General features: G+C 46.0%; 1 protein-coding gene across 4 annotated transcripts in view; it reads left to right on the top strand.

Annotated features, from left to right (window-relative positions):
* LOC110526274 (A disintegrin and metalloproteinase with thrombospondin motifs 18) overlaps window positions 1-21,917 on the top strand; it is a 47,992-nt gene that overhangs the window by 23,243 nt on the left and 2,832 nt on the right. For all 4 annotated transcript variants that reach the window (XM_090238442.1, XM_090238441.1, XM_021607090.3 and 1 more), the window contains 10 exons: window positions 3,849-4,021; window positions 5,504-5,634; window positions 5,764-5,887; window positions 6,645-6,889; window positions 10,522-10,642; window positions 11,165-11,291; window positions 17,768-17,972; window positions 20,420-20,614; window positions 21,009-21,242; window positions 21,658-21,841. In XM_090238442.1, coding sequence (XP_090094568.1) covers window positions 3,849-4,021; window positions 5,504-5,634; window positions 5,764-5,887; window positions 6,645-6,889; window positions 10,522-10,642; window positions 11,165-11,291; window positions 17,768-17,972; window positions 20,420-20,614; window positions 21,009-21,242; window positions 21,658-21,841 — 1,739 coding nt within the window. The remainder of the gene's footprint in view (window positions 1-3,848; window positions 4,022-5,503; window positions 5,635-5,763; window positions 5,888-6,644; window positions 6,890-10,521; window positions 10,643-11,164; window positions 11,292-17,767; window positions 17,973-20,419; window positions 20,615-21,008; window positions 21,243-21,657; window positions 21,842-21,917) is intronic.

Here is a 21,917-nt window from a genome sequence, read left to right on the forward strand (position 1 = left end):
TGTAACATCCCCATGTAGTTTACAGATTAGGAGAATATGTTCTCTCCTCAAAAACCACAGAACATATTATATAATGTATTATGCAATTCTATTCAGTAAATATTATATCTTTGTTTGCAGACCTTTTAAAACCTCAAAAGTTTCAAATCATCTTGAAGAGACTGTCGATCTTTGCAGGTGTAAAATTATATATTTTTTATCAGTCTCATTTGAATTTTGTAGTGAGGGAAGCCCCCTCTGAACACAGCAATCACCTGGCAGATTAAATGAATGAACAGTCTTGATAAATATGGCAACATAGGTTGGTGTTTGATAGTAAAAACCCTTTATAATGTTGCATGGGACCGGTGATGATCAGATTGTCTGTTTCACGACAGTATCTGACAGGCTCTTAAAGATGCTTTACAAAGGTTAAAACACAGCAGTTATTGGCAGTGTGTATCATGTACCAAGGTAAGACCCAAGTGAAGACTGTGTGAAGTAACAATGTTTATTGTAAAAACAGGGGCAGGCAAACGACAGGTCAAGGCAGGCAGGGGTCGATAATCCAGAGTAGAGGCCAAGGTACAGGACGGCAGGCAGGCTTAGGTCAGACGGAGTGGTCAGCTGGGCAGGTACAGGTCAGGACAGGGCCAAAAACCAGGAGGACAAGAAAAATAGAAACTGGAAAAAGCAGGATCTGAGACACAAACCGCTGGTAGACTTGAAGAAACAAGACAAACTCGCAACAGACAGACAGACAACACAGGTATAAATACACAGGGGATAATGGGGAAGATGGGCGACACCTGGAGGGGGGGTGGAGACAATCACAAAGACAGGTGAAACAGATCAGGGCGTGACAGTGTGTGCAGCCTGTGACGCTATCAGGTTGCAGACCCCTGGGTTAATCACAGCCTGGCATAGGGGAGGTCCAGTAGGCCCTGAGGGGAGAGGTCAGTAGGGCTCACTGGGGGCTCCGCACCACACAAAGGGGAGTGTGATCCAGCAGGCCTTTGATTCAGGTGGGAGTACTAGTGTGGAGTGACTGGGGAGGAAGCAGGGCAGCAAAGGTCCAGTGGTGGTTAGGGGTGGTCAGGAGCCTGAGAGAGATGACCCTGTGTAGTGGTGGTTAGGGGTGGTCAGGAGCCTGAGAGAGATGACCCTGTGTAGTGGTGGTTAGGGGTGGTCAGGAGCCTGAGAGAGATGACCCTGTGTAGTGGTGGTTAGGGGTGGTCAGGAGCCTGAGAGAGATGACCCTGTGTAGTGGTGGTTAGGGGTGGTCAGGAGCCTGAGAGAGATGACCCTGTGTAGTGGTGGTTAGGGGTGGTCAGGAGCCTGAGAGAGATGACCCTGTGTAGTGGTGGTTAGGGGTGGTCAGGAGCCTGAGAGAGATGACCCTGTGTAGTGGTGGTTAGGGGTGGTCAGGAGCCTGAGAGAGATGACCCTGTGTAGTGGTGGTTAGGGGTGGTCAGGAGCCTGAGAGAGATGACCCTGTGTAGTGGTGGTTAGGGGTGGTCAGGAGCCTGAGAGAGATGACCCTGTGTAGTGGTGGTTAGGGGTGGTCAGGAGCCTGAGAGAGATGGCCCTGTGTAGTGGTGGTTAGGGGTGGTCAGGAGCCTGAGAGAGATGACCCTGTGTAGTGGTGGTCGCTGTGTGAGGGACAGGGAGGAGGATGAGAGAAAGTGGGACAAGGAGGGGGAAGAGGGGGAAGGGAGAGAGCAGGTGACGACTAGCCAGACAGGATGACCTCTAGGCCACTGAAATTTGGACTCATAGCTGTCGCCATGAGATTTAATGTCCCTCTGGGATGCTGGAGGTACAGCATCTGTTGAGAGAGAGAGAGAGAAGAAAATAAAAAGGGTATAACAAGAAGTTCAACTTGGCTGGTATGCATGTGAGTGAGTAGTCAGCTATCCAAAAAGTTTTGGGTGATTTTATTTGGCCACCCCAATTTTTCTGGAATTTTAATATTACATTTTTTTAAATTGTTGAACATGAAAGACTATAAAAACACCAGCAAATGTTTGAAATCTGCTCCAAAGTATTTCCACACATAATAGAGAGATATATTTAATCGTTTAAAAATGTAAGCAAGGTTTGAAATGATTATGTTTTAGTCAAATATTATATCTGTTTGGGCTTCTTGCGGTCAATTTGCCGTCTAGAAATGATTTGTAATTATGTTCCAGCCCCCTGACCATCTGCTCAATATTTTTTTTTTGCCAGCGGCTGAATGTAGTTAATGATCCTTTACCTCATCTCCCTGAATGAAACAAGTAGCACCCGAACCCCTGTTAGAACTCCGACAACGTCTGGTTGTCTGCAGACCTCATAAGCAGTCTAACATATGGGCCTATATGTCTCCGTTCCTAAGCCCTAATAGGATCAGACTGGGAGCTCAGGCCCAGATCTCTGCACACAAAATAAGTGGTGCTCTGCAAACTGGAGGTTTACACAGACACCTTTAATAGAGCCTGTCATTCTGGGCCTTCCTAGCAGCTCTGGGACGCACCAGAAAGAGGTTTGCCATCCAGGTTTTATGTGTGACAATCCACTGTTATCAGCGCTCGCATTTATCGGTGTATCGAGTGTTGACAGTAAAATAAATTATGGAATGTGTGCCGCTTTGTTGCTTAACATAATACACATATCATATTTTTGCTGTGTGTGGTTTGATAGGAATTAGTGGTTTGAGGTTTTATGCTTAACCACAAATAGTTTTTTTTATTTTTTATTGTGTTTTGCTTTGCTGTTTAGTGTCTGGGCTGATGTTGTTGTTGTGTTAGCTTACATATTTGATCTTGGCAATGAAATCCAATAATATTTCCCAGAGCTTGTCTAGGTGACTATGACAAGTGTTGTGTTTATTTGTTTCTATTTCGGTTGACATTTTGAACCCAGACTGTCTACTAATGCACACACATCTACCCAGGGCGTTTGAAATGAAGACTTATTACTCAGTCACTTGAATGAATCATGGAAGACTTTCCTTCTCATTTAACAACACACTGATCCCCATGTGTGAACACGCAAGCACACACACACACAAACACCGACATCCACACATTCACTTAGCTGTAAGTGAATGCTGGCTCTGCTCCAGCAGGAAGAGCCTAACGGAGATTCATTCGCTCTGAGGTTAGGCAGTGGAAGCCTGCCCAAGAAGTGCACCGCTCCACTTTAAAACAGCCTATCAGGCTCACAACAGGGAAACGGTGTGAGTAGGTTCCACAGGAGGTTGGTGGCAGCGTAATTGGGGAAGACGGGCTCGTGGTAATGGCTGGAGGGGAATGAGTGGAATGGTATCAAATACATCAAACACGTGGTTTCCATGTGTCTGATGACATTCGCTCCGTTCCAGCCATTATTAATGAGCCGTCCTCCCCTCAACTGCCTCCACTGGTAGGTTGTTCCTAAGAACAGAAGGCCTTTTCTATTAATGTGGCAGACTGGAGGTACTTGAGGCTGCTGTCTTCACAGGAGTGGTTGGGAACCTGGATGAAAACCCATTAACCTGAGTAGTAGTGTTGTTTTGAGGCTGTCATTGTATACTTTGTCTTAAATGTGATTTATTTCATTCTGCTTTGAAACTGTCAAAACAGGGCCCTAGAAATGTTGGCTTGAGTCCCTTCTCATGCCACCGGACTATTTACATTGTCCCCCCCCCCCCCCCATTGGTTTTGTACACTGCTGCTACTCGCTGTTTATTATCTATCCATAGTCACTTCACCATTACCTGCCTGCACTAATTACTTCAACAGGTTAGTTTTGGTAGTTTGTGTTGAACATAAGGAGAAGAGAATGCCTGCCCTAACCTATGCCACATCTGTGTTGGGTCTACATGTGTTAATTGTCTGTTGTTTTAGGCCACAACACAACGGGAAGTTTTGCCAGGGCTCCAGTCGTCTCAACCAGCTGTGTAACACAAAGCCGTGCCAGCCCAGCGGAGTGGACTTCCGTGCTCAGCAGTGTGCTGAGTACAACAGCAAACCCTTCAGGGGATGGTACTACAAATGGAAGCCCTACACCAAGGTGGAAGGTATGGCAACTATTTGTTCAATTCCCCCTGTAATTAGGAACAGGGTAAATGTTTAATGAGCAAATAGAGTCCATCTAGAATGCACCTCATTCAGCCAGATTGGATAGATTCACTGTTTGTTAATACAGTACAGGCTTGTTAAAAAAAAGTGCATTTAATTAGCATTGCAGATTGATCAGAGCGTTATGTCCTGGTTGACAAATTTGAATGTTGAAGCCAAAAACATGCCTCATGTGCACCACATCAATGTGTCAGTCTACTCTACATGTGTATCAGTCTACTCATGCCTGGGAGGGCTGTGGATAACCGGTCAGTCTAATCTACATGGGAAACATGTAGCCACCTGCTCTCTCAGGGAGAAGGAATATATTATAAAGGAAGCCCTTAAGGCAGGTTTTACCTGTGTCTACAGCATACATACTGTATGAGTGAGAGAGAAGGGAGGGAGAGAGAGAGAGAGAGAGAGAGTTTGGCTGTCACCCCATTTACCTTAGTGAGACGCTGATTCATGAAGATGCAAGCAGCAGATCCCGAAAAGCCTCTTGGGGACTGAGTTGAATGGTCGCTCCGTGATTGTAGAGTGGTTCCACACCGCTCGCCCTCCTCCCTCTCTCTCCCCCTGTGGAGGGACACTCCCTAAGGCCCAGCCCCCAGGGCAGCCTGTAGTGTCTGACTGTGGCACAATTTCAGAGGACAAGCCGAGGTATCAGGAGGTAAGGGCAGTCTAACTGGGCTCTAAGCACCAAATCCAATAGACTTTATGAAATCAAGGGACTTGGCCTACGGAAGTGAATTACTAACATTAAATGTCAAATAGAAATGCTTCTGGAATGCATTCAGTGGTTCACATCCTCTGTAATGGAACAGATTGACATTAAGACAAAACGGAAGGAATCTGAATAGCCAGAGTCCCAAAACTGAAGCTGGTCAGATAATAATGCCCCTGTGTCACTAGGCTGTTGCCATGCTGCTGGTAACACCCCTGTCATTAGACTATGACTGTGTGTTGAACAGAGAACCCGGAACCCATGTCTGGAACTCTGTGTGAGATCTGTGGAGAAGCTGCCCTCCCTGCATTCCTGTTTTATGGGCCCATTTGTAACAGCCTTTCAGGTTTGACGTATGTGTCAGAGGTCTGCTACTCAGTCCCCAGAGGGTCCGTACATTGCACTGCAGTGGACATGCATCTTTAACACAATAGAACCCCGAATACACTATTCACCATTACTCCATCGATTGGCTCCTAGCTTGCCCTCATCAATTGGCGAGTACGGTTCCTTCATTACCATAGGCCTTTCCCAAGCCCCACATTGTAATATGGAGTGTACCAGTGACAGAGAGAGGCCATACGGAGGTTTGTGCTCTTTATGTAGTCCTGGAGACTCACACCTGGGAAGGAGGAATTGGTTAATGCACAGGTGCAGAGTAACCTCCATGATCTTGTTTATAACACCTGTTAAATCTTCTCTATGTCCTCTGCAGCTGAGGATATCTGCAAGCTGTACTGCATCGCCGAGGACTTTGACTTCTTCTTTGCCATGGCCAGCAAAGTCAAGGACGGGACATCCTGCTCAGACCACAGAGGGGACTTGTGCATCGAAGGAGTCTGTGAGGTAAAGTGCAGATTTGAGGAACATGATGTACAGCAACTCATTAACTACATCTAAGTCTACTGAATGTGATGTAGGACCCAGGATGCCTTCTGTGTTGTCCAAGTTCCTTCTGTTTCTTCCATCTTGTAGCCGGTAGGTTGTGACCAGGTGCTGGGCTCTAAGGCAACTCTGGATGCCTGTGGAGTTTGTAGAGGGGACAACTCCACCTGCAAGTTCTTCAAAGGCCAGTACGTCCTCCAGCACAGAGCTAATGGTACGTCAAGCGCGAAGACTGACGGGTCAATTTGATGCAGTGGAAGAGAGTGGGAGCTCTGTTGTCGGACCATTCTGGCACAGTGTCATTGGGGCAGAGTTATCTGAACATCACAGGATGAATTCTCTAGCAGATGCCACTGTGGGGGATACGGTCCCTTCCTCCAGACCTCATACTATACTCTCACAACTGGCTAAGAGCAACCTTTCCAGATCACCGTCTGTGTGTATGTATGTGTGTCTGTGTGTGGCCCTTTAAGGGTCCAATAGACAAAGCTCTGTGACTGAACCGAAAAGTGACCGCTTGGCAGACCTAGATGTTGGGTCATGGAGCACAGGCTGGGGTTGCTTCTAATATAGTGGAAAGTTATTTATGTGGCCGCTTGCATGCGTCGTCACACCAGGGCAGCCGTATACTGCAGAGAGTTATAATGGTTTATGCTGTCTCAGTGAATTAAGCTTACTGTCTCACCTCTTTACTGAAAACACAGCACCGTATGATCATGTTATATAAAACACTGTGTAATACAATGTACAAAGGTAAGATTAAAACCAGGGAAAGTTGTTAGTTGAAAGGTGTTTTCTGCACTGGTAATCTACTTTTGGGTTTGGTCTTGATGATAATTCATCCCAGTGAAATACTTGAATATACACAGGACAGTGTAATGAGTGTTGCCATGTTGTACAAAATAAGAATCTCTAATAAATCAATTTCCTGACTCTCAGAAGGTAAATGAGCTCTTTCTCTCCCTGTTCAGAATACTACGCCATGGTGACCATCCCACCTGGAGCGCGGAGCATCCATGTTCAGGAGATGGAGATCTCCACCAGCTACCTGGCTGTGCGCACCCTGAAGAGGAAGTACTATCTGACAGGGGACTGGACAGTGGACTGGCCTGGAAAGTTCCAGTTCGGTGGGACGGTGTTTGACTATCAGCGCTCTTTCAACCACCCAGAGAGCCTGTACACGGCTGGACCCACTAATGAGACCCTGGTCTTTGAAGTAAGCTGCCCCTCCGTCCCCATCTACCCTGACATCCGTTACCGAATTAGCGGTGACAGGGCCTTGGCGCAGGGCTCGGATGCTCACCCAGATGAAAACAAGGCCAGGCTGTAGTGCAGGGTGGGCGGGAAAAAAGAGAAAACTCCCAACAACAACAACGAGGGGTTCAGGATGAATTGTGTCCTGATTCTGATGTTGTCGGGGCTTTCGTCTCTATAATCAAGAGGTCTGGGGTTCAAACAGATCGCCATGTGCTTTGAACTTCCAGGTTCGTGCACTTCATGCAAAAGAAGAAAAAAAATATGAAACCAGGCCAGCGGCTTTAACTTCAATAGAGTGGCAGGGAGAGGTGTCAAGCATCTCAAAGCAGTGGCCGAGAGAGAGAGAGAGAGAGAGAGAGAGAGAGAGAGAGATAGAGATAGAGAACGACAGAGCGAGAGAGAGGAAGCCAGAGAAGGGAGAAAAAGTGGTCAATTAGGCTAAACGGGCCGACGTGCTTCCATATTCACCATTAAGGTCAAAGTGGACACCTCACCTTATGTGTCACAGGCTCTAGTATGTGATCCTATGATTTAGTGTCTTCCTTTTAAAAACGTAAGGATGTAGACATAGCAGCTGGTTGGACACTGCAGAGTTTACACGCCCGTAGGACATTCTTTTGTCTTACCTGTCAGAGCAGAGGCCTAAGCTCTGAGGTAAAAGCAAGCCTTTACTTGTCGTCACTCACTGCTGCAACTGATGGTCGAAAAGAATAGAAATGAAGCTCCTGACAGTCGAATGAAAACAAGTGTTATTGATTGTCCTTGGAGAATAAGTGGCTCTCGAGGTTGCTCATGCTTTAGTTTGTATATTTAAGAGTTAGGGTGTTGAGAGGCAGAGGATATATTCCCCAGATAGCTATGTAAACGGTGGCAAGCTTTTTTCACATGCCCTTTGAACTCTTAAAAAAAGAGGGGGAAAACCAGGTGAGTTTGGAAAGTTTGGTCTGTTATCTATCCACCAAAGGCAAGGTGAAAGTAATGTAAAAGCTAGTTTGGACAAAGCCCTCGGCCTCGGGCTGCCTGTGAACTGAGAGCTGAAGTTTAAATGGCGCCTATAAATATATGAGAAATGCCATAGTAAAATCCCTGGAATGCCTTTCAGTAATTTTTGTCATTTTGCAGAAAGAGTGGATCTGACCATGTCATTTCTAAATGTTTTTCTACATGTTTTTTTGTTAGCTTTACATCACCACACAAAGTTCAAATGGCCTGATTTGATGGACTTTAAAGTGCTTAGTGCTCCATTCTGAGTGTGGTAACAGCATGCTGCTCGCTGCACTGACGTGGTTTCTCCCATGTAGCCTGAGAGTCATGTGTCCACTAGTGCGGTTAGCAGTAGCAGGGTTAGCAGTAGCAGGTTGCTGATCTGCAGATGAGAGGACATTAATCTCTCTATGTTCCGTAATTACAAAAAAGAAGAGAGGGACCCAGTTTAAAAGATTAAAAGAATTCTGCAATTGAACTGTATAGATCTGAAGAGCTTGGGTCAGGGCACAGAGAGAGAGAGAGAGAGACTTAAATGCGTTCCAAATTATAAAGGTAGCAGAAAGGGAAGGAAACTGGGTTCCACTGAGCCTGGCAGATCTTTTACGCTGTCGTGGAAAACTAGAACAATGTTGATGGCTCTGAGACCCTGACTCGGCTAGAAACAATTCCTGAAAACAAATGTTGAAGAGTGGTGAGGGTAAACTCTGACCGTGTTCATGTATATAGCCAAATCAGACGGGAGAATGTCAAGAAAAAGGCAGGGAGAAATGAGACACAACATATGGTGAGCTCTAGGGATGTTATTTGAATTGGAATAGGGATTATCCTCTGTATTGACAAAGTGGCAAAGTGTTTGGTGGGGTCACGTCAGTCGAGAGCAGAGGATTGTGGACCTGGGCAGCAGGCAGGCAGTAGGTGATGCTGGGGAGTTGTAGCGATGTCTGCCACTCTGTAATTCATCATCATTTCCCCCTTAGCCTAATGAGCGCTACAGTGAAATTAATAATATACCCTGGTACAAAATAGGAATTATTATTTTCATAGGCATTAATCTACTCTTGTCATGTGAGAATGGCAAAATGAGATTGTTGGGTTTTTGTCTGTTTGAAACCACTGCGGCATATCAGAGAGAAGTCATGCACAGTGAATTAGGTTGAGGCTTGGATGGCGGTGGAGGTGGGGAGAGGGCATTTAGGGCTGTGGACTATCCCAGGCAGGCAGGGTTAGGGAGAGCTGTCTCGTGTTGTGTCTGATGTCAGGGCTCCAGATGGACAGGGGAGCCCCTGGGACTGCGTTCTGGAACTTGTGTTTGCTGTGCAGTGCCAGCAGTAAATTTGGACCGGTCCTGGAAAGGCTAGTGTGAAAAGGTCCAATGGCACAGGTCCAGGGCAATATATTTAGCCTGGAAGCTCTGGGGGTTAGCTTAAAGCTTTATTAAGTTCATAGCTAAGTCAACATTTTCCACCTCACTTTCTCTTTCCACTAAACCCTCTCTGCAACGACTCCTCTGATAACGCTTTAAATCCAATTCGCTTCTCACCATACCTACTGCCCAGGTTCTTGGTTTCTGTTACCTGTTGTGGACTCACTGGAGAGTGCCTCTGGAGCCCGTACAGAGCAGTCTCATGTTCGTATGTCCTGCTTCACTGAGCTTTGGAGAGCGCATGTTTCAACATCTATCCGGATGCACATAAAGTTCATATCGCTGACCGTGCCCACGGGACAGATGTACAGTCATTTTATCTGATCCCAGTACATTGAACAGGAGGACCTTTCCTTCAGACATCTGATCTCAGTACAGATGTCTTCTCCATGTGTAAACCCCCTGCCTCTGCTCTAGTTGGACTACAATAGGGATAATCTACGGTGAGAGCTGAGGCTGTTAGCATATTTAGCTTGTAAAAGTCTGAACCCCCTGTAGTAATTAAAGTGTGTGTGTGTGTGTGTGTGTGTGTGTGTGTGTGTGTGTGTGTGTGTGTCTTACTGGTTTACATACACAACAACATTTGAGACAAATGTTAGAGTTTGATATGAGAGACAATTACTTGTAATAGGTAAATAATTAGCCATTTGCTTGCAGGCCTGAATCAGTGTCACTGCTGCTGGGCATTGTCAACAAATCCATCAGTTTGGCGGTTTGAATATTGACCCCAAAATGTTTTGACCAAGTATATGGGGAACAAAGCAGCCCTTCATTTGAGAGAGAGCTTTCCACTCCATTAGAAGCAACCCCAGCCTGTGCTCCATAATCCAACATCTATGTCTGCCAAGCGGTCACTTTTCAGTTCAGTCACAGAGCTTTGTCTATTGGACCCTTACAAGGGCTACACACAGACACACACAAAGACTTGCACGCGCACACACATGCGCACGCACACACACACACAGTTCCACAGCACCATTGTCACCAAGTCACCAGTTTCCTGTCACTTCACTTGTCTTAGTTTTTCATTGTCATTCTCTATGGTCCATTGCTTGGAACCACTTCAGGGTATGCTTAGCCTTGTCTATTTTGGCAGGGAGGGGAATGACTGCTAACCACACTTGTGGAGGTGCTAATACAGATCCAATACCTCACTGTCATATTTTCCCTCTCTCCCTCAGATCCTGCTGCAGGGTAAGAACTCGGGTGTGGTGTGGGAGTACACCTTGCCCCGCAGTGAGAGGAAACCCAACTACACATGGGGAGTGGTTCGCTCTGACTGCTCGGCCCCGTGTGCTGGAGGTGAGCCCAGGATGAGAGAATTCCATGAGTGTGTGTGTGTGTGTGTGTGTGTGTGTGTATGTGTGTGGTGCATTGGGCTAGCAGGAAGTGCATTCTGGCTCATCAAAAGCATCTTTGTAAGCAACAGTGAAAAGGTTGCACGGTCTCCCTTGGTCCTTTACAGACCTCCCTGAGTACTCTATCCTATTCACTCATCAATGTATGTCAGCGAATGTGTGTGTTTTTATATGTGAGCCTGGATCAGTGGCTCCCTTGCTCTATTCACTCTATCCCAGTAGGGAGGGTGAAAGCAGACAGAGAGCTCTAGACAAGCTTACCCAGTCACTATTTCGTTCATACTTTACTTTAGTTGTCAAGCCCCCCTGTGTTGCTCAGACGGGAGAAGAGCTTGGGCTTTGTGTGTGACCTTTTCAGTGGTCGTAAAAGACAAGGCAAACTGATAGGAATGATGATGTCTGTCTGTCTACCTCGCTCTCCTTCTCTCTCTCTCTCTCTCTCTCTCTCTCTTTTTCTCTCTTTCAGGTCGGATCTCGACAAAAGCCATCTGTTTGCAAGATCAGCGGACCCAAGTCAACTCGACACAGTGCAACCCTCAGACCCGACCAGTGCTCAGCTCTCACCTGTGCAACACGCAGCCCTGCCCAGCCTAGTAATTAACCCTCTCTTTTTCAGTCTGTCTCTCTGTCTCTCTGTCTCTCTCTCTCATTCTGACAGACACATACCACAACCTCAGCCTACTGTCTGTGCTTTAGTTCCATTGGCGAGCTGCTGTGGCTTGGTCTGGGAGGCTGGTGTGGTCTCTTTGCTGCGGGCAGGGACCACTCAGCCTTCTCTCCCTGTCGTGTCCTGCTGGAGAGCCCCGTACGTTCCTTACCCAAGGCTCCGGCTCCCAAACCAAACGGAATTAACATACCCTCCAGACAGGGGCAGGCCGGCTTGGTTTTCCCAGCACTGGCCCCAGCTCAAAGCCACAGCTTCTGGACCAGGCCACAGGAGAGAGCTGCCCCAGTCCCACTCATGCTCAGTTTCACCCTGCCTGACTGTCTGAGTACTGCTCGCACTGATAAGGTTCAGCACAGAGACAATTCTGAAGAAGACCTCCGCAGCCTCTCGTTTCTCCTCAATGAGTGGTCTTCACCACCGGAGACAAAGAATGAAGATGCTAGAAAAAGTCAGACAATTATTAGCCCATTATTAACAACTGTCTGCTAAATTGGGATCGTCAACAATGTTCTACAACCACGACAGACCAGTAAAAGTAATTTCCAAACACTTACTGGGCATCAGGATGGAATCCTTTCAGACATTTTGGTTGATCTCATCATTCAGGGAATTTATTTCAGACACCAACCATTTTCTTCAGATACTGGATGCAATTCTCAACTTTGCAAATAAAAGTTGGGATATTGAATGAATTTCACTTCGGCTCTGCTCCAGTGACAATCCATTCAGCTCCTATGGGACTGACTCGATTTACGATGCTCCATCTTCAAAGGAACAGCCATGAACCAGTCAGTAGAGAGACTCTTTGAGCCTGACACGCTGACAAAGAGATGACAAACGTTTCTCTCTCTCGCCACCCGCCTGTCATCCTCTCCTTGTTGTTGTCTGCCTGTGTTGTCCGATGTCCCACCCCTACACTCACGTTACAGTACAGCGTATATGAGTGATGGTGGGTGAGGGGGAAATCAGGACCATACAACTGTTTCCTTAAAGAAACAATAATAACCAGTGCAGCTTTCCCTGTCAAAATCTTGACAAATCGTTCAATAACAGTGGGTAATTGAAATGACTCTAAGCCTGGTGGGAGTCAGTGAGTGCCTTTGGTGTGTATGTTGTGTCAGCGCAGTACTGTTGCATCTTGGGGAGTGCGGTGGTACATCATTCTATTCTACATCATTATCTCTCGAGACATGTTTGTAGGCCTGGTGCTAGACCACTTAAACCACTCACTTTCTTCTGTGTTCAGGGGACTATCGTCGTAAAAATGTGACAGGGGCACATACCACAGAGATCACCTTCTCTTCTTCTGTGGTATGTGCTGCGGTCACATTTTTACTACGTCACATTTCCACAGGCGGCTCCGTCACTGTATAGAAGAAGGCTAAGACCCGAGACTGTGCTGCCCGCCTGTCTCTGAGAGGGTTAATAACCAGCCAGCGCGCTATCAGTTACGACTTAAACATGCTGCCACTCTTTCTCTGTGAGGCTCCCACCATTTGAGAGGGGGTTTCTTCCCTGTAATCTGGGTCAAACTATATCTGTTATCTAGGGGAAAGGTTTAAATGGACCAGACCACTAATGACCTCCCCCCGTGTGAGTTGGAGAGGAAGTGTGCCGTCCAGGTGAATGATATCATCAACATAAATCCACGAGCAGAGTCCTGTTCATCAGTACCAGACTCCTGAATCAGTGGACCCTGTTTCCCGCTGATTAAGTGTCAGGATTTATGGGATACCTTTTTACAAATGCTTCCAAACTGTACGGGCATGTTATCAAAAACAGAGAAGGAGGAGCGTAAAAGAGGCCTCTTTCCATCGACTATCTGCAGTGCTGACAGGTCTGTCCATGTTTTATTATAGAGAGAGAGTCTGGATCCCCATAGGGCCAGATCAGTCTAGCCAGCCAGGAATCCAGCACTGAGTCCCAGCCCTATTGCGCCAACTCCAGCCTTAGCACCGGTCTAGAGCCCCAGCCTCAACCAGACAATGCAGGCTTGCCTGCAAGGGCCACTTGCTTTCAAGCAGTCACTGTGCAGTGTGGGGCATGGCGAGATCAAACACCACGAGGCCTGCTAGGAGCCAACTTTATCTGCCAGCCCAGGATGTCACCGGAGAGATGAATGTTAATGCCTTAAAGAGTTTTGCAGTTCCCCTGGTGCATCCGTTTCTACTCTCTCTCTCTCTCCTTTCTTCTGTCTGTCTCCCAATGTTACTTTTACTTCCTTTTTTATTTATTTGACATGATTATTTATTTAGTTTATAGTTTATTTAGTGCTCTGAAGAAGATTCCTGTAGGCAGGCTGCAGCTGTAGAGTTACTTATCTGGCTCGTCCTGGGTCGTTGTGGCACGTGCACCAAACTCCGGGAGAAACGGGGAGACATCAGCAGGCAGGCCCAGAGCAGGGAGTAGGAGGAGGTGCTCAGAGAGGCTGCTGTTTTAGAGTGATGCTTGAAGTCACTAACCTGAAGTGCTGTTGGTTGCCGTGCAACTGCTACTTTGCACTTGAATAGATTGTTAGTATAGTAACAGGTTGTGCATCAGATGGAAAGTCAACGTTTGCCAGTGAAATGCAGCCCGCACCATGACAGTAAAATGTAACCACTGCATGAATGTAAAGCGATCCAGTATTTCTCAATGTTCCCAACATTTTTCAAGTTAAATTGTATGGCTGGAAATATGGGAGTTATTGAAAGATTCCAGAAATACAAATTACAGCTAAGCCAACATTGGTTTGCAGTGAAGCACAGTAATTCAAGCTCATTCCAGTGACATATTGTTATTTATATGGCAGTGAAAAAAGAGAGAAGAGAAATCTGAACCGGTGCTTTGCTAGACGGGTCGTGTTTCTCCCCTCAAAATTGCAGTTTAGCCTTCTCCCTCATTTATCAGAGATGGGTTTGAAGGGAAATGAAAGGTCTGACAGAAGGGCAGTAGGAGTGGCTGGTCGGCAGCGGAGCCTCAGAACTCGACTGAGTCAGCTGTCCGTCCTCCATGCCCCTGGTCATGTGGTAGTCGGAGCAGTCATTTGCGCTAATCTCCCTACGCCCAAAATGCCAAGACACAGTCTATTTTAGAGACTGGCTGCTTTCATCAGAGGCTGAGAATGATCCACAGATACCAGAAGGCCACAACTAGTGGATACGCTGAGTGTAGGATCCTGTCCCTCCCTACAGCCAGACCAGACCAGGCCAGGGGAGAGGAGAGTTGGGCTAAGGGGAGCTCTGAGGGGAGCTTTGGGGTTAACTGAAGGTGAGAATCGGCTGTATACGGTTAGCCTTATACTGTATGGTGGAAACCTTGCACTGTTTTAGTATGTTGTACACAAATCATACCACATTTTATTAATCACATACTTGGGAAAAAAAGGTGTAGACTTACAGTGAAATGCTTACTTACATCCCTTCCCAACAATTTTTACATTTGTTTTATTTTACCTTTATTTATCTAGGCAAGTCAATTAAAACAAATTCTTATTTACACTGACGGCCTACCTCGGCCAAACCCTCCCCTACCCTGGCCAAACCCTCCCCTAACCCGGACGATGCTGGGCCAATTGTGCGCCGCCCTATGGGACGCCCGATCACGGCCGGTTGTGATACAGCCCGGGATTGAACAAGGGTCTGTAGTGATGCCTCTAGCACTGAGATGCAGTGCCTTAGACCATTGTGCCACTCGGGAGCAGAGAGAGAAAATAGAGAAATAATAGAAAAGTAAAACATAATAATAAAAGTAATAATAGTTACACAATTAGTAACAACTTGGCTATATACAGTTGAAGTCGGAAGTTTACATACACCTTAGCCAAATACATTTAAATTCAGTTTTTCACAATTCCTAATCCTAGTAACAATTCACTGTCTTAGGTCAGTTAGGATCACTACTTTATTTTAAGAATATGAAATGTCAGAATAATAGTAAAGAGAATTATTTATTTCAGCTTTTATTTATTTCATCACATTCCCAGTAGGTCAGAAGTCTACATACACTCAATTAGTATTTGGTAGCATTGCCTTTACATTGTTTAAATTGGGTCAAATGGGCAGCCTTCCACAAGCTTCCCACAATAAGTTGGGTGGATTTTGGCCCATTCCTCCTGACAGAGCTGGTGTAACTGAGTCAGGTTTGTAGGCCTCCTTCCTCGCACTCGCTTTTTCAGTTCTTCCCACAAATATTCTATAGGATTGAGGTCAGGGCTTTGTGATGGCCACTCCAGTACCTTGACTGTTGTCCTTAAGCCATTTTGCCACAACTTTGGAACTATTCTTGGGGTCATTATCCATTTGGAAGACCCATTTGCGACCAAGCTTTAACTTCCTGACTGATGTCTTGAGATGTTGCTTCAATGTACCCACATCATTTTCCTCCTCATGATGCCATCTATTTTGTGAAGTGCAACAGTCCCTCCTGCAGCTTAGCACCCCCACAATTTGATGCTGCCACCCCCACAATTTGATGCTGCCACCCCCGTGCTTCAGGGTTGGGATGGTGATCTTCACCTTTTTCCTCTAAACATAATGATGGCCATTATGGCCAAACAGTCCTATTTTTGTTTCATCAGACCAGAGGACATTTCTCGAAGAAAGTATGAGCTTTGTCCCCATGTGCAGTTGCAAACCGTAGTCTGGCTTTTTTATGGTGGTTTTGGGGCAGTGGCTTCTTCCTTGCTGAGTGGCCTTTCAAGTTATGACGATATAGGACTCGTTTTACTGTGGATATAGACACTTTTGTACCTGTTTCCTCCAGCGTCTTCACAAGGTCCTTTGCTGTTGTTCTGGGATTGATTTGTACTTTTCGCACCAAAGTACGTTCATCTCTAGGAGACAGAACGCGTCTCCTTCCTGAGGGGTATGACAGCTGCATGGTCCCATGGTGTTTATACTTGCAAACTATTGTTTGTACAGATGAACGTGGTACCTTCAGGCATTTGAAAATTGCTCCCAAGGATGAACCAGACTACAATTTATTTTCTGAGGTCTTGGCTGATTTCTTTTGATTTTCCCATGATGTCAAGCAAAGAGGCACTGAGTTTGAAGGTAGGCCTTGAAATACATCCACAGGTTCACCTCCAATTGACTCAAATGTTGTCAATTAGCCTATCAGAAACTTCTAAAGCCATTACATAATTTTCAGGAATTTTCCAAGCTGTTTAAAGGCACAGTAAACGTTGTATGTAAACTTCTGTCCTACTGGAATTGTGATACAGTGAATTATAAGTGAAATAGTCTGTCTGTAAACAATTGTTGGAAAAATTACTTGTGTCATGCACAAAGTCGATGTCCTAACCAACTTGCCAAAACTATAGTTTGTTAACAAGAAATGTGTGGAGTGGTTGAAAAACGAGTTTTAATGCCTCCAACCTAAGTGTATGTAGTCTTCCGACTTCAACTGGACACCACCGGTCCAAAGTTTTAGAACACCTACCCATTCAAGGGTTTTTCTTTCTTTTTTACTATTTTCTATTTGCTACATGATTCCATATGTGTTATTTCATAGTTTTTATGTCTACACTATTACTCTACTATGTAGAAAATAGTAAACAATTAAGAAAAACCCTTGAATGGGTAGGTGTTCTAAAACGTTGGACCGGTAGTGTACACGGGGTACCAGCACCGAGTCGATGTGTAGGGGTACGAGGTAATTGAGGAACGAAATGACAGATAATTAACAGTAGCAGCAGCGTATGTGATGAGTAAAAAAAAGTTTGTGCAAAAATGATCAATGCAGATAGTCCGGGTAGCTATTTGGTTAGCTATTTAGCAGTCTTATGGCTTAGGGGTAGAAGCTGTTCAGGGTCCTGTTGGTTCCAGACTTGGGTGGCTGGAGTCTTTGACCATTTTTAGGACATTCCTCTGACATCGCCTGGTTTAGAGGTCCTGAATGGCTGGGAGATCGGCCCCAGTGATGTACTGTTTATGTTATGTTTAGATTCTCATGTGTGTGCTGCGTGCAGAGGTGGGTACTGATGCTTGTAGAGCACATGTGCAGTATATGTGTGTGTGTGTGCGTGTGTCTCTGTACTTCCTGTGGGCACAGGGGAGAGAGTGATAAGAGAGTGGGGAGAGAGTGAAAATAAATTATACAGATTGAGGAAATCTGTGGTTCCTTGCCAGGATTAGGGATCTGTCTCATGTGGTTGACACGCTTATGACAGAGGTTAGGAGGGGAATGTATACAGTCAAATGATCTGTTTGGATAGGTTCCCTGCTGACTTTGCTGAGTACAGCAGTTATTTTGCTGTACTCACACAGTGTGTGTTTGTGACTGTGAGATTATGTGCAGGTTTATGAGTCATTCTAAGAGCTATACCGCCATTCTGTTTCTCATAATTCAGTGAGTCTTTTTCGAGGAGCATTTTGTTAGTTTGGTACTTGGGCTGACACATCTCTCCATTTCTCTCCTCAGCTGGACGACAGGGGACTGGGGGCCCTGCAGTCGGTCCTGTGGTGGCGGGCAACAGACACGTCACATCCAGTGCTTGCGTAAGGTGACGTACCAGCGGGAGGAGGTGGTGGCTCACTCCCTGTGCCCGGTCATCGCCCCGGCCCAGGTGCAGCCCTGCCACACCCAGGCTTGCCCATCTGAGTGGAGCTCTGGAGCCTGGTCACAGGTAGGCCACACTTCGCGACATGCCCATATACTGCCTATTATAGTTTGAAAAAGGTTGTTTTTGAAATCTTATTTGAATATTTATTTTTTTGATTCTATAAGACTTTGAGATGTGTCAGCTAGCACTGCAATTAATTAGCAAATGTCTGTGGTGGCCTAATGTATGGGGAAACCACTCCTCTGCCCTCTGCTGGACACATGGTTAATTGCGTACTCACTGGCCTGAGAACAGGACACAGACTGCAGAGAACTATTTCAATCATATTATCGTCATTAATCACACGCCATTATTGTGAGTCCCTCAATTTAGTTGGCTGGGCAAAACTGACATGGCCAGATTTATAGAGGCTATGAATACCTAGTCATTATCAGTGACAGTGTTCTCCATCTTAGTCAGTAGTGACTGGGATCTCCGCCTGTTGTTTCTATAAAAGCCTGTCTGTCAGGGATACCGCAGATACCTGGAGGGGCGTTTCTCTTTACTGCATTATCTGATGTATATGCTTTTATTAAGCAGTGCACAGTATAGGATACAAATAAAATGACTTTTATTCCAGGTCTTTTCACGTCTATTCAATACATCAAACATACAGTGCCTTGCGAAAGTATTCGGCCCCCTTGAACTTTGCGACCTTTTGCCACATTTCAGGCTTCAAACATAAAGATATAAAACTGTATTTTTTTGTGAAGAATCAACAACAAGTGGGACACAATCATGAAGTGGAACAACATTTATTGGATATTTCAAACTTTTTTAACAAATCAAAAACTGAAAAATTGGGCGTGCAAAATTATTCAGCCCCCTTAAGTTAATACTTTGTACACCACCTTTTGCTGCGATTAAAGCTGTTAGTCGCTTGGGGTATGTCTCTATCAGTTTTGCACATCGAGAGACTGACATTTTTTCCCATTCCTCCTTGCAAAACAGCTCGAGCTCAGTGAGATTGGATGGAGAGCATTTGTGAACAGCAGTTTTCAGTTCTTTCCACAGATTCTCGATTGGATTCAGGTCTGGACTTTGACTTGGCCATTCTAACACCTGGATATGTTTATTTTTGAACCATTCCATTGTAGATTTTGCTTTATGTTTTGGATCATTGTCTTGTTGGAAGACAAATCTCCGTCCCAGTCTCAGGTCTTTTGCAGACTCCATCAGGTTTTCTTCCAGAATGGTCCTGTATTTGGCTCCATCCATCTTCCCATCAGTTTTAACCATCTTCCCTGTCCCTGCTGAAGAAAAGCAGGCCCAAACCATGATGCTGCCACCACCATGTTTGACAGTGGAGATGGTGTGTTCAGGGTGATGAGCTGTGTTGCTTTTACGCCAAACATAACGTTTTGCATTGTTGCCAAAAAGTTCAATTTTGGTTTCATCTGACCAGAGCACCTTCTTCCACATGTTTGGTGTGTCTCCCAGGTGGCTTGTGGCAAACTTTAAACGACACTTTTTATGGATATCTTTAAGAAATGGCTTTCTTCTTGCCACTCTTCCATAAAGGCCAGATTTGTGCAATACACGACTGATTGTTGTCCTATGGACAGAGTCTCCCACCTCAGCTGTAGATCTCTGCAGTTCATCCAGAGTGATCATGGGCCTCTTGGCTGCATCTCTGATCAGTCTTCTCCTTGTATGAGCTGAAAGTTTAGAGGGACGGCCAGGTCTTGGTAGATTTGCAGTGGTCTGATACTCCTTCCATTTCAATATTATCGCTTGCACAGTGCTCCTTGGGATGTTTAAAGCTTGGGAAATCTTTTTGTATCCAAATCCGGCTTTAAACTTCTTCACAACAGTATCTCGGACCTGCCTGGTGTGTTCCTTGTTCTTCATGATGCTCTCTGCGCTTTTAACGGACCTCTGAGACTATCACAGTGCAGGTGCATTTATACGGAGACTTGATTACACACAGGTGGATTTTATTTATCATCATTAGTCATTTAGGTCAACATTGGATCATTCAGAGATCCTCACTGAACTTCTGGAGAGAGTTTGCTGCACTGAAAGTAAAGGGGCTGAATAATTTTGCACGCCCAATTTTTCAGTTTTTGATTTGTTAAAAAAGTTTGAAATATCCAATAAATGTCGTTCCACTTCATGATTGTGTCCCACTTGTTGTTGATTCTTCACAAAAAAATACAGTTTTATATCTTTATGTTTGAAGCCTGAAATGTGGCAAAAGGTCGCAAAGTTCAAGGGGGCCGAATACTTTCGCAAGGCACTGTACCCGGTCTACACTGTTACAGTACGTCATACTGTCTTTGAGAGTTCTCGAGCTATCTCAAGTTGAGTGTGTCTCTTTGCAGAGAGAGCCCAGAGTGATTTAGTGCACTGACTTCATCCCTTATTGACGGCATCCTTCACAGGGTTCAGACGCAACACTGAGCATATGCCTCCCAGTATGATTTCAGGCTGAGTTTACCAGACCCTCTGTTCCTCCGCTCTCCTCTCAGTGTTCCAAGTCGTGTGGGCGTGGGATGAGGAAGCGTGGCGTGTTCTGCAGGAGCACTGACCCCGGAGCAAAGGCTGTGGTGGTGCCGGACAGTATGTGTAAGCCACACCACAAACCCAAGGCCCAGGAGACATGCGTCGTGCGCCGCTGCCCCAAGAATGACCGGCTGCAGTGGTTCACAACACCCTGGGGCGAGGTAGGGACTCACGGAGGCAGACAGACAGACGCACATGCTGTACAAACACACCCACACATACTTTGTATAACCTTGTACACACCGGCACACAAAGAAACCCATACATGCATTGAAGATTGTCTAGACAGAAATGCATTTGTGACGAACATACACATCCAGAGTGCTGATGCTGTGTCCCCTCGTCAAAACAAATCAAATAGCCTGAATACCAAAGGCGAACATTTCAGACATTCACTTTATAAGTTGAGCACTGTTGCTATGGCGATGTGGGCTGACCTTGTCTTGTTCTCTCCACTGTGGGACCAGCTGTATTTCTCTCTGAGGGTTCTCGCATGGTCTTATTCTCTCCGTTTTATTTTGCTAATGGTGCCTCCTCTGGCTGTTCTCTCCGCAGTGCTCCACATCCTGTGGCCCAGGTGTCAGAAGCAGAGAGCTGCGTTGTAGGGAGAGGGATTCACAGGGGGGCTACACAGAGTTCCCTATGAGAAGGTGCAGGAACCTTCCCAAACCCTCTGGGGAGCTCCAGCAGACCTGCAGCATGGGGCCGTGCCCAGAGCCTCGACTTGTCGTCCCAGGAAGAACAACCAGTGCAGTGGTCCTGGGCTGGTACTCTTCTCCTTGGCAGCAGGTATGTATATCCACTCTCCATCCACCCTGCCTGTTCTCCCAGACATGATGGGGATTCATGTTGAATGGATGTGACTTAGTGAAACATCCTCTCTCGCCTTCGACTCTCGCTCTCTATCTCTCTGTTGTCAGGCCCAAAGGGGGTGGTATTCATGTATATGTATGTAGTATCTACCAAGGCAACCTCTTTCAGTCTGACATCTGACTTCCCCTTGATCAGGGGGCCTGTGATGTCTGTATGCACGTAGGCTCTCTCTCCTCTCCCTAGACATAGCTTGGAGGTAATGGACATGGTGTATGCATTCGTAATCTACTCTAAGTACGATCTTCAACACCTCTATCTCTCTCTCACTCTCTCTCTCTCTCTCTCTCTCTCTCTCTCTCTCTCTCTCTCTCTCTCTCTCTCTCTCTCTCAGTGTTCTGTATCCTGTGGGGGAGGGGTACAGTCCCGTTCTATCCAGTGTCTGAGACAGGGACGTCCTGCAGCTGGATGCCTGAACCCCCAGAGACCCATAACTTCCCGGGCCTGCAACACACACTTCTGTCCTGCTCCTCGTCCTGCTCCCCCTGCTCCTCCTGTTCCTGGGCCAGCCCTCAAAGGTGAACTACTTCAACTCATAGAAACTATCGTAAAGTTCTGTCTGGCACTTTTGTCGGTGCGCGTTTATTGACACGA

Source organism: Oncorhynchus mykiss, chromosome 6, assembly GCF_057628025.1.
Source record: "Oncorhynchus mykiss isolate SJ-2025 chromosome 6, ASM5762802v1, whole genome shotgun sequence".
In the NCBI taxonomy this organism is placed as follows: domain Eukaryota; kingdom Metazoa; phylum Chordata; class Actinopteri; order Salmoniformes; family Salmonidae; genus Oncorhynchus; species Oncorhynchus mykiss.